The 16,054-nt window shown below is 42.5% G+C and overlaps 1 protein-coding gene across 1 annotated transcript in view; it reads left to right on the top strand.

The window, feature by feature from the left end:
- The window catches only part of ABCB5 (ATP binding cassette subfamily B member 5), a 59,917-nt gene extending 58,596 nt beyond the window's left edge, over positions 1–1,321 (top strand). The window contains exon 28 of the mRNA XM_077809353.1: positions 1,124–1,321. Coding sequence (XP_077665479.1) covers positions 1,124–1,321 — 198 coding nt within the window. The remainder of the gene's footprint in view (positions 1–1,123) is intronic.
- The last annotated feature ends 14,733 nt before the right edge of the window (positions 1,322–16,054 follow it).

Raw genomic sequence — 16,054 nt, 5'->3', positions numbered from 1 at the left:
CCCTGACTCTCACTGAGTAGCACCTTCCTCCACAAGTAGCTTCATTGAAATCAGTGGTGACAAAGTATGGCCCTCAGTGCCTTAACGGCCAAATAGGAAAGAAAATTGTTAAAATCGTCTTCCCATTTTGGACAGACATCACTCTCCCTATACTGATTTTGGAGGAAGAGCCACATGCGTTTTGCCAAGGCCCTGTCTATACCACAGATTTAATCATGTTGAAACACCATTGAGAATCTGTGGTTACTTGTCTGGATGGTGGCAGGGTGGAGGAGAAATATGTGTTTCCTAGGTTAGGGAGCTATGTTTTATCTTGCACAGTTAACAAGGTTAAAGGATGGTCCCTAATACGTTTTGTGTTTTCTGCCCTCAAAAGCAAGACAAAAATACATTATACTACGGCCACACTACAAAACTGCTCAACGACTATGATTATATACTATAAAGCCTCTGCCAGCATAGCCCCCTCATGTAGGCACAGCATGCACTGACAGAAGGAGTTTTTCTGCTGGTGAAGGAACACCCCCTCCCAAAGTTAGCTAAGCCGACAGAATCCCTCTTCTGTCCGCCTAGCTGTGTCTACACTTGAAGTTTTGTCAGCAGAGCTATAGCTCTAGCAGGTGGTTTTTTTTCACACCCTTAACTGACATAGCTATACTGATACAGGTTTTACGCCAAGCCTCTTTTAAATGTGGCTTTGTATGTGTAAGTACAGCCTAAACTTTTGTGCCATGGATGGAAGACTGTTCCTATACTTAACCTCCCCCCAAGAGAAATATTTATTTTGGCTTACTGAAATGTCCAGACTTGTCTTTCCCCATGTAGACCAGCCTTTAGGGCAGTGGGTGCAGTAGGCAAATTCAAAGTTGAAATTCCCTACTGTGGCTGTAATTGTTGAAGTGTAACACAGAGAACCTGCAGCCTTCTTACCACTCTTTCATCCTATTCAGATCAGACTTGGCTAAATTTGATTTAAAAATGCCTGTGACCTGTGTACACTACATCTTCCACTGGTGGAAGTGTGCTGTTGGTCAATTACAGATCCAAATTTTGCCAGTGTAGGGGCAACAGTTCTGAGAAGGTATTAAAACCAAGTCCATAATGTCTTCTGTTTTTTCCCTAGGTGGTGCAACAGGCCCTTGACCAGGCACGGAAAGGAAGGACCTGTATTGTGATTGCACATAGGCTGTCCACAGTACAGAACGCAGATGTCATTGTTGTTATTAACAATGGAAAAATAATAGAACAAGGAACTCATCAACAACTAATGGCAAAGCGTGAAGCCTATTTTAATTTAGTAAATGCACAAACACAGCTCTAAAACAAGGATAGCCCCTGAGGCCTTCTTTAGAAATGAGCTGTCAGGAAAAAGAGTAGTTAGCATGCAGAGGATGTGATCTGACCTTATGGGCTTACCAGCAACTCTTCTTTGGACACACACATGCTCCGCAGGACCTGGAGTAGTTTAACTTGCTCAGCGTTCTTGCCTTTGGAGTAGAAAGATGCCCTTTTTGGGAAATCCATGTTGGAGAGGTTTAAACCATAGGCTGGGGTTTAATACTGAGTCAGTGGGAACATGGATAAACCTCTCTTTCTCATGTTGTCTGCAGACCATGTTTCAGTATTTCCCTCAGGTGGGCTACTCTGTTCCCTCTGCCTGCTCCATAAAATATGCAACTGGACGGGAACTCTTTGCTTTAGCAGATATATAGAGATGTAGCTATAATTATAATTATATATCATTTGAAATCAATGTTAGAGTTCTTCTTGTTTTTTTTTTTTTTATAAAAGTTGGTTTAAATCATTACATGTTTGCTATTGTTGAAACTAGTGATGGGCCTGACCTGATCAAACAACCTAAAATTTGTAAAAAGTTTAGATCCATATTCAGGCTTCATTACATAATGCATCTTGAGTTTCAATTAGTTACTAATCCACTAACCCATAAATCCCAATTTAAACTGTTACAGAATCCCTGCTAGGGATTTTAATAGGCTGTATTATTTTTAGATCTGCCATTGAGTTTATGGGTATTTAAGTTTTCCTTCTGCTTCTTTTCTGCATTAGAAATATTGTATTTTATTATTATTTGTATTGCCATAGCACTTGGGAGCTCTGATCATGGATCAGGAGCCCGCTGTGCGAGGTGCTGTACATACACAGAACAAAAAGACCATATCTGCCCTCAAGAGCTTACAGTATAAGTGTGTATATATAAGACAAGAGACAACAAATGGGTATAAAAAGACAAGGAAACAATGAGACAATATCTTAATTTCACTGTTTTTGTGGAGTCTTTAAGGATTAGAGAACTGGCTTAGGAATGTTCTCAGCTCACAACTGATGGTGGAAGGTACTGAATCTTCCCAAAGCTTTTCTCCCAAGCGTTTGTCAAGAATTTGAGTTAAATGAGTGTGAACAAAAATCCTGTCCCTCTCAGTTTGCTCAAGTTTCCATCTCTTGCAATGTCATAATCCTACTAGTTCGCCATTCCCCAAAGGAATTCTGCAGCAATATGAAAAAATCAAGCGGTTATAATTCTCCTTTAAAAACAAGGCCTTGTCTCTTTAGCAGTCACTTTTAAGAGTGGCCCAATTTCCAGACATTTTATATTTAATCAAGTTCTTATGATTCTGTTAAGGGGGTTAGGAAATTATAAACGAACTGTGAAAGCTGTCAACGGGTTAAAAGGTTTTTTTTCTTTAAAATGCTAAAGGCTAAATCCTCACATTATCTGTGCATCTTTTTTTAGAAAAGCCACTTAAATATAGTCTAATCTTGGCTGCAATATACAGGTTATGATATATGGGATCCTTTCAAACTGTGTGTGCTAAGTGTGTTCCGAGTTTGGGGTAAATTTATCTCCCAAAGGTCTTAGCCCAAAGCGTAACTAATTCAGATTCTGCTATGCAGAGCCTAGCATAAGTCAGGCCAATCCTACTGAAAGGTTTATTTCTACCTATAGGTGAAGTGACTAAAGCAGCAGCTACAGCTTCCTCAGATATGGATAGATATATAGAATTCCCTATTATATCACTTAATATAATGAAGTGTCCTTAATTCAGAACAGTGTAGACATTCACATGTATAAAATATATAAAATGCAAATATTAACAATTGAAAGCAATCTGGATTAAGGACACTTCATGGAAGAATACATTCCATAAATCCACAAATATTCAGGCAGTTTATGAAGCATCTAATCCTACTCACATATATTTCATTCTGCATACAGGGAAACATTAGATAAGTGTCCCTGTTCACAGCATGGAATATGACAGTAAGAGACAGCTTCTCTACACTGGCCTGCAGGTGGACTATGGAGGGGTGAATTGCACAGCACACCCAAGAATTGCGCTCTAACTGCCCCCATGTGGCGGCTGCTGGCGCAAACTAAAAGGTACCTAGTTCATGGTAATAGAGTCCCATTTGAAAGAGGTGTGCTCTGCAATTCACACCCCCATAGTCCACACTATGGCACAGAGAAGACATAGCCTTAGACATAGTCTATTTCTGTTTCTCAAAATATCCAGTCTTATCTTACGATATTTGACTAAAAAAGGCTTTTCAACCAAACAAAATGTACACACAAAAAACAACATTTCAGCATTTTTCAGGTTTTCATCAAAAACAAAAAAGAGTCGAAATATTTGGATTAAAATTAAACAAACTTCATTTTCATCAAAAATATTTGGGGAGGGGGGTATAATTTCCCAACCAGCTCTGATTATTGGACCTCCCACCCAGAACCAGACCAAGTGTGTTCCAGCCCATTCCAGCTTACCCAGAGTAGTACATTAGAAGTTCGGCCTCTTTCATTCAGATTAACAAATCATTTTATAATGCTACTCATATCATGCAGTTACTCTTAATTACCATGGTTTATCTTCACAGATTATAAAACCCGAAGGGGCCATTATGAATCTAATCTGAACTCCTACACAACACAGGCCAGAGGACTTAATTTCTGTTTGAACTAGAGCATGTCTTCTAGACAAAAATCAGTCTTGATTTTTTTTTTAAATTTTCCTCAGAAGAATCCATCACAACCCTTGCTAAATTGTCCCGCTGTGCTGGTTCATAACACCATTGAAATTTAGCCCAGCTGCTCCTCCATCATGACAGAAGAGTGGCAGGGCCAAATCTGCCACCCTCAGAGCTGGTCTACACTAAGGCTATAAATTGACCTAAATTAGGCTACTTCACTTATGTAAGTTACGTAACTGAATATGAGGTAACTTAGATTGACTTACAGCGGTGTGTACGCCGCGCTATGTCAATGGGAGATGCTCTCCCGCCAGCTTACCTTCCGCCTCTTGGGGAGGTGAAGTACAAACATCAATGGGAGAGCGCTCTGTCATTGACTTAGCGTGTCTTCACCAGACCCATTAAATCGACACCGCTGCATCAATCATAGCAGTGCTGATTTAGCCAAAAGTATAGGCAAGCCCTAAGTCTGTGAGGATGGAGGTGGCACACTGAAGTTTTACTTAGGACAGCAGATTGTCTTGAGTGGCCTCTGATCCTAGATCTTTGCAAACTGTGGCTGGAGAAAGCTTTGTTGATGAATCCTCACTGTTACCTTTATTTTCATCATCTTTAATCATAACCCAGTAACAGCCCTCACATTGATGCATCATTCCACCTTTCTTGTTCCCATAAAAACAATTTCTTAAATTAATGCTTCATGGATAAATCCTTGTCCAGTTTAAAATTATACATTTACTAATTGATTTAAAAATATTGCAGTATACAAATTTTCAAAGAGACTCTGCAACACAAATTAAAATGTTGTTACAATTATAATGAGAGGGGGACACACAGCTTTTTATTTATTTGTACAGTAGCTCTGAACTATGGAAACTCATCAATAATATTCTGCATCAGTTCCAAGTGCTTACCTTATGTTATGACCCCCTCCCTCCTCACCAGCCCTTCCCTGCACCCTTTATTTCACCATTGAATGCCCATTTTTCTACTTTTGCCACAAGAGTTGTCATAGTTCTTTCCACACTGCTTCACATGCATGGAGCATTCTCTGACTTAAGCCATAAAGCTGTTATCTTCTCCTCAGACAGATCCACTCCTACTCTGACACCCACAATAAATCAACCAATGAGTAAAGGATGAGTGGGTCAGTAGTTGGAAATACCTGATTTTACTTATTTTTAAGATCCCAACACATTCACATACTTTCAGTGATTTGGAAACCTTAAATTGTGCAATAGCTAACCTACATGGGGTTATATTTTCATTACCTCTAACCCTTCTTCGTCTTGTCATATCCCTTACTTTGTCTCATTTCACTCTTTTTAGGGTGAGGGCTGTAAGTATGTAGAAAAATGTGTTTGTGGGGTTTTTTGGGGGGAGAGGGTTGTACAATGAGATACCTAAGGTATTACAAAATTGTAGTGTAAACAGGGCAAGGTATATTTTACCTTAATTTAGCTAGTCAAGATGAGCCTAGGGTTCCTCTCAACCAGATAAATTAGGAAAAATTACAACTTTCCCTGTCTACACTAGAGTTTTACAACATGTTCACTATCATGTTGTAAAAATATACCTTTTTTCCTAATGTAGACATGGCCTGTGTCTACCTGAGCACCTACCACAAGGGGACTTCAGTGCTGATCGGGGGCTTTGAGCACTACCATGGTGTTAATAGGCAAAACAATAATCTGTGTATTGAGGAGAAGATAGGATGCTTCTTTGGTCAGAGCACAGGAAGGAGTCAGAATGTCGGTCCAACCCTACCACAAACATCCTGTGTGACCTAGGGCAAGTTACTCAGCCTCTTTGCCTTAGGCCAGATCTACATTGCAAAGTTTTGTTGGCATAGCTATGTCAGTCAGGAAAAAAATCCACAACCCAGACCAACGTAACTATGCCAGCAAACACACACATACCTACGTAGACACAGCTATGATGGCAAAAGAGTCCTTTTGATGATATAGCTTATGTCATTCAAGGGGACAGTTTACCTATTCCAACAAAAGATCTCCTTATGCCCGTAATGGGCTTTGCTGTTGTAATGATTAGTGTAGTAGACAGCACCTCCACCAGGAGATGGGCCTATATCTTTATCTTAGTGTTAAGTTGTTGTCTTGTATATTATGTTGTTGATAGAACCTAGGGTGTAGCAGGCTGTTCAGTGCTGCCTGTGTGTGCTGGAGTTGTTACTCACATAGGGTGACCAGATGTCACAATACTAGGGGCTTTGTGTTTAGGGCTTGTCTTCACTACCGCAGTACATCTGGTGAAGATGCGCTAAGTTGACGGGAGAGTGACTCCTGCTGACATTGTGTGGTGTAGACAGCGCTTTAAGTCGATGTAACTTACGTCGCTTAGGAGGGTGGGTTTTTTCACATCGCTGAGCGACATAAGTTACATAGACTTAAGCAATAATGTAGACAAGCCCTCTTACATGCAACTATTCGCCTTCCCCCCCCCCCGCAAAAAAGTGTCCCAATTTTTCACACTCGCTATCTGATCACCATATACTTGCAGTGTCCTAATAAATATCCATGAATCTATAAACACGTATTACACTGTACAGATGTGCTGTATCAGCAAAGCCTTTCTAGTGTTTCCCCATTTGGAAAATAGGACTCAATGAGCTTTGAGAATCTTGTCAGGAAGATACTGTAGAAGTGCAAAGCATTTTCAGATTAATTTCAGAAAAACAGCAACATTTTAAGATCTGTATTGTCATAAAAATACCCTATTTTATCTAATAAATTCAGGCATTATTACCATAATTGATTAAATGTCTTTGTAACAGTCTTCAATAGCTGGACCTTGCGACACAACCAAAGATGTCACTTTCCTTTAAGCATCTATTTAGTTTCATTGTTGCTTTCCTAACTTAAGTCTACCTGGCCAACTTAAATTGGTGAGAGAACCTGGATTTGTGCAGGAAATGGCCCAACTTGATTATCATGCACATTGTGTAGAGAGTTGTCACTTTGGATGGGCTATCACCAGCAGGAGAGTGAATTTGTGTGGGGAGGTGGAGGGTGAGAAAACCTGGATTTGTGCTGGAAATGGCCCAACTTGATGATCACTTTAGATAAGCTATTACCAGCAGGACAGTGGGGTGGGAGGAGGTATTGTTTTATATTCTCTGTGTGTATATAAAGTCTGCTGCAGTTTCCACGGTATGCATCCGATGAAGTGAGCTGTAGCTCAAGAAAGCTCATGCTCAAATAAATTGGTTAGTCTCTAAGGTGCCACAAGTCCTCCTTTTCTTTTTGCGAATACAGACTAACACGGCTGTTACTCTGTAACCCATCAGAACTCTGTAGATTTCCATAACCCCTCCTCTTTTTCTTTTTTTTAGGAGAATATTTTTTATAAACATGACACTCACAAGGTGCTGCATCTTGACTATGATCTTTACAAGTAATGACTGCAAAGCTATGACTCTTGAAGAGTCAGCCCTGCTCTTTATTTAGCCCGAAGGAGATTGAGTCTCCTCCTCAGTAACTGAGCATTCTGTCTTTGCAGTATTCCCAGGGTCTCCAGTGCAGAGCATCACCGCTAGACCAGTTTAATATCTTGGTTTCCTGCATGGAAAAGTGCCACCACTAGATTAGTTTGCAGTGGCACTTGCACTGTGCTAGATAATTCCCCAGAAACAGGATAAAATATTTTAAAGTGTGTAAGGCCTTGGCTACACAGGGAAATTGACCAGCATATTTATTGCAGCATGGGGAGTTATCCCAGAATACAGGTTTCTTCTACGATATTTCTACTCACATTGGTAGTACTAGGGTTGTATTTCTTTCCTTTATGGATTATTGCTACAATGACCTTTCGCACCTCACTTACTAAACCGGGAAGGAGCGTAGCCCTAGCACTATTTATGCCCATTTTAGAGAATGTGGCCTAACAATATTTTATCCCATTGTGTAACTTGTTTTAATACTTGTACCATAAATAACATATACGATATAGGAATGATAGATCATAGGTTTTTATTAAAGTGAGTTTGTACCCTCATAAGTCTAAGTTTAAACAGTTTAAGGAACTTGTGTACAAATCCTCTAGTTGTAGAGTTAGATTAGCTGCAGGGCATTTAACAGAGCAAGAAAGATGTGGTATATAGCCTCCATTGATTTTTGTATTTGGCTTCTCTGACATCCAGGGCATTTTACCCCAAGATATTACTTAAAATAGAGGAATACTTCTCCTTTTACCAGAAATAGAATTCTAAAGTGTGTACAAACAGGATCTGTGTAAAAACGAGTGTCCTTTGAGCACTAAGTACCTAGTCTGTACATAGGACTAAACATCAATGAAAAATGTAGTTTTCCATGCATCAGATCAAAGCAGTAAAAGACACTATGAAAGTATATGCTGTTGCCATATATTCTTCATCATATTTGTTACACCTTTTCTGTTTTGTAAGTAAAATGTTTAAACTTAAGTGAATTGAAATGATGGAAGACTAAGGGATCCAAGAAGAATCATAGCAGGACATGTTCAGTTATCCATACCAGCTCTAACTTGGCAAGACAGAAAGTGGTTGGTTGGTTGGTTGTAGTTCTGGATATCTTCAGAATCCAGATATGATCACAAGAAACACCTGATTACTTTTATATGGGCAGCTTCTAGTTACATACTTAATTATAATATAATCTAGAAACAGTGGGAAAGTGACAGCCAAGTGAGGTATTCTCACACCATTCATAAAACTTAAAGATCCCTAGAGATTGAATTCCTTAGATTCTGACTACTGGTGAGTGTCATGTGTGGAATCAAATTGATGTCTTTATTTTTAGAAGCATGCTTTTCTTTGATTTCTGTAATTAAAATAAGCCAATAAAATGTTCGTTATACATGTATTTTTTTAAATAGTTAATTGATTACTTGGCAACTGTTTTGGTTCCAAATATCATTAACTTTTTTGAATTTATATATGCAAGTGTTAGCATTTGGTAGCTATTGTGTTTTAACCATAGACATGCAATTGAAAAAATAAATTTACCTTAATGCATTTTGAGTTGGCACAGTATTTTCAAACCAATAAACAGTGCCTTAACAACCACTTATCACATTTAGTTTTGGTTGCATGACTATAACTCTATGGCCCAGGTTTTCAGAAGAGATTGATGATTTTATTTGCCTCAATTTTTGCATACTTCACTTGTGACTCATTTAAAAGGCCTGATTTTTCATCTAGTGGGTGCTCAGCACTTTCTGAAAGTCAGAGTATAGTCAGCTATCTCAAGTTGGGTACCCAAAAATATTCCATTTAAAGAAAAAATCTTGGCCTCATGCCTAGTTCAAACTATAACCTTACATATGTCTAGACAAAAGCTGCCCAGGGGATGCTGCTTTGGTTTTTGTAGACCATGGTTCAAGAGCTTAACTTCCATTAGCAGTGCTAGATTTGTTCTTTTAGAGGAAGGAGACAAGCATCTTGCTCATTTTGGCTGCTTGTATCTCTTATTGCAGGACTTAGACAAATCCTGAGGTTGTACTCAGTTTCCAACCTGGTCTTTTCTCAGGCAAAGTCCCAGTGAACTCAGAAAGTTTACCTGTATAAGGACCCTAAAACTTGGCCTATAAAAGGGCAGAAACCAGTTTTGTCATTTAAATTATTAGAGTTGTGTTATGCAGAAGTTAGAACGTCCCTATACAGTTAGTTATAACTAACAAGAGTCTAAGGGCAAGATATCAGAACAGGGATTTACCCACATTATGATTCCTATCAACATGTGGCTAAATCTTTGTGCTGAAAATGTACCCGTTAGTTACCAGTATTACACTCCGGTCCTTCCTGTATGTGTACAAACATGATAAACTAATGAGAAGGTATTTGTAATATTGCTTTTGGTATAAGCATTCTTTCACACACACAGTTTTCTCTGCAGAAACTATATAGCATAAAGTATACACAGTGTGACGTAAAGCCTTTAAAAGCAGTAGAAGAAAGTCACCAAACATTACACCACTGACAATCACTCTGTTTCATAAGCAGTACTCTCGCTGGCCACCAAGTGACGTGCCGACTTCTGCATATTTTCCAGATTTCCCTTTTTAAAACCTCCTCTTAACTCTCCCATTATCATTTGGTGGAAAGCCAACAGTTACCTTACAAACTAGTCTTTTTACCTGTCAAATAATGAAATCAAAATGAAATACCACTAGGAAACAGAAAGATGTCCGTTCTGACGTAAACCTACATTTTACTCTTTTGCTTTCAACTTTTGTTAAAAATCTCATTGAAAGAGGCAGTAGAAAAATCTGTACCTTCACTGTTTGCCTTTTTTGGACGGGTGTTATGCCTAACAGATAACATAGCCTCTCCAAGTTACTCCAGACAACATTTCATAACTGACTGTTGCCCTATGGATTGAGTTTAGGGTAGCTTCAGGATACTTGGGGTAACACTGTGGGGGGGAGAGTGGGCAAGCGGCTTGTACTGGGATCCGTTTATAGTGGCCACATCTGAAAAAAGTTTTGCAAGGTCCATTTTTAGAAATACTCTCATGGCTTTTGTACTTCTGTTTGGCAAAGGTCTACTGCACATTCTGGCAGATTCTTGACTGTTATTAGAGAGCACTTTGCAAACACTTACTAGCCACTTCTATGTAACTGAAGTTGGTAGCTAAATATTAACCTCATTTTGCAGATGGCTGAGCGGTTGTTCATTTAAACGGGTAGTGTATTAGAGACACAATGTCAGAGGCGGGGATTAGAATATAGGAGTTCCTTGCTCTCAATCCTGTACTTGGTGCATTGGACCTGTCATATCACTGAGTTGCTCCTATTGGTGGCCAAAGGTCATATTGGCTGCTTTCCAAAGAATGCAGTTCAAAAGGCACTTCAGATGTGTAGAGTGGTGGTTCTCAACCAGGAGTACATGTACCCCAGGGGCTACACAGAGGTCTTCCAGGGGGTACATCAACTCTATATATTTGCCTGATTTTACAACAGGATACATAAAAAGCACTAGTGAAGTCAGTGGAAACTAAAATGTCATACAATGACTTATTTATACTGCTCTATATACTATACAGTGAAATGTAAGTACAATATTTATATTCCAGTCATTTATTTTATATTGATATGGTAAAAATTAGAAAGTCAGCAATTTTTCAGTAATAGTGTGCTGTGACACTTCTGTATTTTTTATGTCTGGTTTTGTAAGCAAGTAGTTTTTGAGAGGTGTAGTCTGGGGATACACAAGACAACTCAGACTCCTGAAAGGGGTGCAGTAGTCTGGAAAGATTGAGAACCACGGGTGCAGAGCAAGCAGCGAAAAGCTTGGGTGATACTGACCCCTCCAGCCATGCATTGCTCTGGAGTCCTAAAGAAAAAAAATCTGTGTTTGCACAGGGTCTAGAAGATAGTTGTACTGGTGATCATAAATAATCAATTGCCTTCAACATTATAGAAGTCTAGTTAATTTTTTAAAAATGTATTTGGAAAGTGTTTTCATTACGAAGCTTCCGTCCTCTCAATGGAAGGGAGTTAGCCACACAAACTCAGACCCTGCCAATATATGTAAACACTTTAAGAGGTGCAAGACCAGACTCCAAGTGATGGGAAAAAATAAATCTATTATCAAAACAAAGTAAGCATATCTACCAAATAGATAGTAGTGTCTCATGTACTAGTACTCTTCCTATCCTAAAAGAGAAATCCCTCTTTAACTGTCCAACTAAATAGAAGAAAATCAATAAAATGCGCCTGTATATATTCCAACAATGTCATGGTATATGTATTAAAAATGAGGGAGGAGAGGAGAGAGATTATCCTGCTAATAAGTTATACAGGCAAAAGGTGGGGTGTGTTTAACTGTCTCAGAGGAGATGCTACTGCAATGATATGGCAATTATAATTAATTTCTGACAAGGGAGGATTGGTTAAAAATAGATGGTTAGATAATCTGGTTTCAGCATTATTAAAAATATTCACTTACTACACTACTAGTACTGGTTGCAATGAGAGTGACAGCTCAGAGGCTCTTAGAGGCGTAGGGAGAACATAAAGGGGAGGGAATAGGTCATGTAATGGAGTATGGGTGGGCACATGCAGGCACCAAAGCTTCTTCCTTAACATAGTTCAAAATTTGATCCTGGGTTATGTGTAACAGAAGGCACTAAATTAGGCAGCCTAACTCCTTTCGGTTCAGTATAAGTAGGTCCAATTGCAGTCTGAAGACAGTTTCTTTGCTGGTCATTACTTCTTCACTGTGGGCCTAACCCTGCAGGCCTTGTTCCATCAACAGTGACAATTGTTATCTGTGGAAATTCTGGGCTGCACCATCCGTCTATGAGAGATTCAATTTCCCATTCAATGTAAACATGACTAGCCGGTAGCATTGTTAGAGTCTTGGGTGAAATCAATGTAATGTTGATTGTGTCATTGTTTAGTCCCTTTCAAAGCAGTTGCTAAAAGACTTGTAAGAATTTAATAACGCCTTCTGCTCCTGGATTCAAGTAAGAAAGCTTTCTTACAAAACCACGGGGATAGTGAGCTGAATTACGTGTGGAAAAATTCAAGGCAGCAAAAATAGCACACCCATCGCTAGCTGGAGAAAAGAATCTTCCTGACTAGTGTCAAAAGAATTTGTTTAAAAACAAACTGCACAGTAGTTGGAAGCATTCCTCTGGGATTTAAATCTCCCAAGTGCAGTTTTGAAAATGGTATGGTGTAGTGCTAAAAGTAAGTGCTTAAATTGCTACTAGCAGATCCCAAAGCGCATACTACACTGTCAATTCTCCCCTGCCCAGTTTTGAAAGAGATCTGTAAAAAATAAATAAGAGCAATTTTTCAAAATACGGCGTTGGTGCCGCCACGGTTTGCAGGAGTCTCCTATTTTGATGGGGCTTTGATGTGTGACAAAATAATGTGTTCCTTTTCTTGGCGTTAAGCGAAAGCACCTGCAGACCCGCTCTTCTTCCTTCACCCCTCTCCGTCTTGCACAGAAAGAATAATCAACCGAGAGGCTAACATCGCCAAAGAAATACTGTTAGCTGATCGCTTCCTACCCTCCCAGCAATCCCGGCGCTTCACCGACCAGATTGCAAGGAGTGACTGTTTATACTTAAGGGAACATCAATTCTGGGATCCGATTTTTAAGGCAAACCTACGGGTGGGTTGTTTCCCTGAGGCTGAATCTCTCTGGCAAACAGGTCAGTGCAGCTAGGCTGCGAGCATGGGCTCCTCTGTGGAGAATTGATGTTTAAACCGCGGCTCCGGCTAGCGCTTAACAATTAAAACCTCTAATGAGGATAACGGGCGAAGGTGTTTTTAACAACAACCAAAAAAAAAAAAAGTCGCTAATAAACCGTAGTCGAGCGGAGGGGTAAAGACGACTTCCTAAAGGGAAGGGAGGGACTTGGCTATGATCTCCAGTAAAAGAGAGAGTTGAAAGCCACTTGTGGCTGCTCCTTGTGAAGCCTCATTTAGCACCGAGTGTAGCAGGGGGATTCTGGTCGGTGGTGGCAGCGCCGTGGGAATTCCCACTCCAACAACCCGTGAAGTGTTACACCGCATAATTATGCACCTTCCGAGGCCCATTAGAAGGTGTCAGCAGAGAAAGAAATTCAATTTCAACTCACCCCCGTGTGCTTAATGCTGCAAGGCGCTGACTCTGCCTAGGCACAATGGCGCGACTTCGGAAAGGGCAGTCTAACTTCTGCGTGGCTTTGATTTCCTGTAGTTCAGCCCAATTCTGCGTGTGGCTTTAACTCGGGTGAGTTAGTGATTCGCTTGCTTAAAGAGACGCTACAGCACGAGAGAATCATATGAAACGCTGAAGGGCAGCGTGTCGATACATATAGTTGTATGTATATAAATACACGTATATCAAGGCACGTCTCTAATCAGATTATTTCCACGACAAAACACTGTGTGGCCTTGTGCTTGAAATGTGGGGGTCCGCGAATTACAACCTAAAAAAATGCCACCAGAAAGTGGAGCAGAACAGATGAAGCAGAGTGTGGCTGTAAAGCTTGTCCATTTCACCCCCAGAAGTTGCTCCAATACAAGGTGTTACCTCATCCACCTTGCCTCTCTAATAGCCTGGGACCAACACGGCTACAGCAACCCTGCAAGCGGGAATCCGCTTTGTAAAGGTACAGGCCGCCTAACGAAGCCCTGTTGCTTCTTGAGCACTAGCTGGCTCCGGATGACTAAGAACCTGCGAGAGACCCCTCATTTTCCTAGCAAAGCGAGCCCGTCCAGCGCTGGAGAGGGCTATGGGACTAGAGGTGATCACTCAGACCGGTGCAGCAGGTACAGGCAAGGCCGTGCACCTGGCCACCGCTACTGGCTCACTGCACCAATCACAGAGGGCCCCGTTCTGATTGTAGGGGAGTCTCTGCTCCAAAACCCGAGTCGATGGGTTTTTCACGGTATTTCGGTGGGCAGCGTAGGGGAGCCACCTTCAGGCCTGGGTCGTGCACCGCCGCCCAGCAATTGTTGACGGGAAGGCGTTAAAGCCGCGCGAAGCCAAGCCCCTCTGAAGCCAGGCCTGCAAGAAGAGGCGAAGCCCCCGCCCCAGCCAGGGGAGAAATGGGGGGCGAAGCGACGGCAGGACGCAACGCGGCTGTCGGAGAAACCCCAGCAGAGCCAGCAAGCGGCTCACTAGGGGGGGAAAGGGCCGGGCCCTGCAGCTAGGAGCAGACGCCAAAGTGGGGCGGGGTGGGAGCCTGGGCGCAGGGCGCGGGCCAGTGATGCTGGGAGGGGGGGCAGCCCCACTAGCCGATACTGCTCCGGACCCTTGTAAAGGACGAAGGCGGACAGCGCTTGGACACAATCCGCCTCTGCCTTGCGGAATGGGGCAGCTACTGGCCGAGCCAGCCCCTCCGCTGGCGCTGAAATTGACTCCAGTGCGGCCCGGCGTTCACCCACGGCCCCTCAGTCAGGGCCGCCCCCGAGCAAGGCAGCGCCCAGATTTACCCGGACCCACCGTCCCTACTCATCCGAGTGTGAGCCAGGACTGACAGTGTCGTTCCCCCCCCCCCCGGGTTTCCCCCCGCCACAGCCTAGCTGGAGCTGATGAAAAAATAATCAACAGAAAAGTTCAGGGCATAAAGTCCACAAATGCCTGGCCGCTTTCTCTGGCCCTCCTGTCCAGCGCCTGGCTCCCCCGCGGCGCGGAGCGGGGCCGGACGAGGAGAAATCCCGTCTGGAAAGCCCCCACCCTTGAGTGCCCTGTAGTCCCGGCAGGGGGAAAGCGCAGGGTGGCGCTCTGAGCCTGCTCAGGGGAAGGCAGGCGGCCTGTCCAGCCTGGGGTGGAGGGGGCTTGTGTGGCGCGCAAAGCAAGGCTCGGAGCTGAAGGGAGGAGGAGAGGACCCAAAACCACCAAGTCCTGCCATGCTGCTGCTGCTCCGTGGGACGCGGCAGGCAGGGACGCAGAAGAGGTGAGCCCCCCTCAGGTCGCTATGTGACCGCTTTCGCCTCCTCCCGAGTCCACCCCATGCTGGATTCAAACGCGCAGGACAAACCCTGGCGTGAAATGTTTGAAACGTGCTGAAAGCCCAGGGGATGTTACTCCGATCGGAGAAGCTGCGCTTTGTCAGCGCTCATGGCCACGTGCATTCATTATACCTGTATCAAGGTGGGGCTGGCCAAAAGGAGCAACGGAAAGAAGCGACAAGGGATAGCTCCAAACATATTTAAATGTAAGCTCAGATCCGCTGCTCGAAATAAGTAAGAGTTGGCTTCTAGCACGTGTCCTGAGAAGGGGAGAAGGCTCCATGGCCAGGTAAGGGAGAAGTCGTTGAAATGTTGAGACAACTACTGGACAGTGTCATGATTTTGGACATTCCTCTGCTCCCTACCGGTCCTCACCCCAAAACGGGCGTTTGGTCCCAGCTTGGGCTGAATCAGCGACCTGGGAGCAGGGACTTGTGACCTTTGCCCTCCAGAGGAGATGGGGCGCACACACGCGAATAGACACACACGCCTGGCATGGAGCAGTTTCCTGTCCTCTAGTTTAAGAGAGTCTCGTGGAAGATAAGTACTGCGCCTGCTAAAAACGAAATTCCATAAAGGCGAAAAACAAAGTTGCTCCTCTATGGCTGGGGCCATT

Source organism: Eretmochelys imbricata, chromosome 2 (genome assembly GCF_965152235.1).
Source record: "Eretmochelys imbricata isolate rEreImb1 chromosome 2, rEreImb1.hap1, whole genome shotgun sequence".
NCBI classification, from domain to species: Eukaryota; Metazoa; Chordata; order Testudines; family Cheloniidae; genus Eretmochelys; species Eretmochelys imbricata.
Note: the sequence above shows the minus strand (reverse complement) of the source record. Positions and strands in the feature narration are given on the sequence as shown.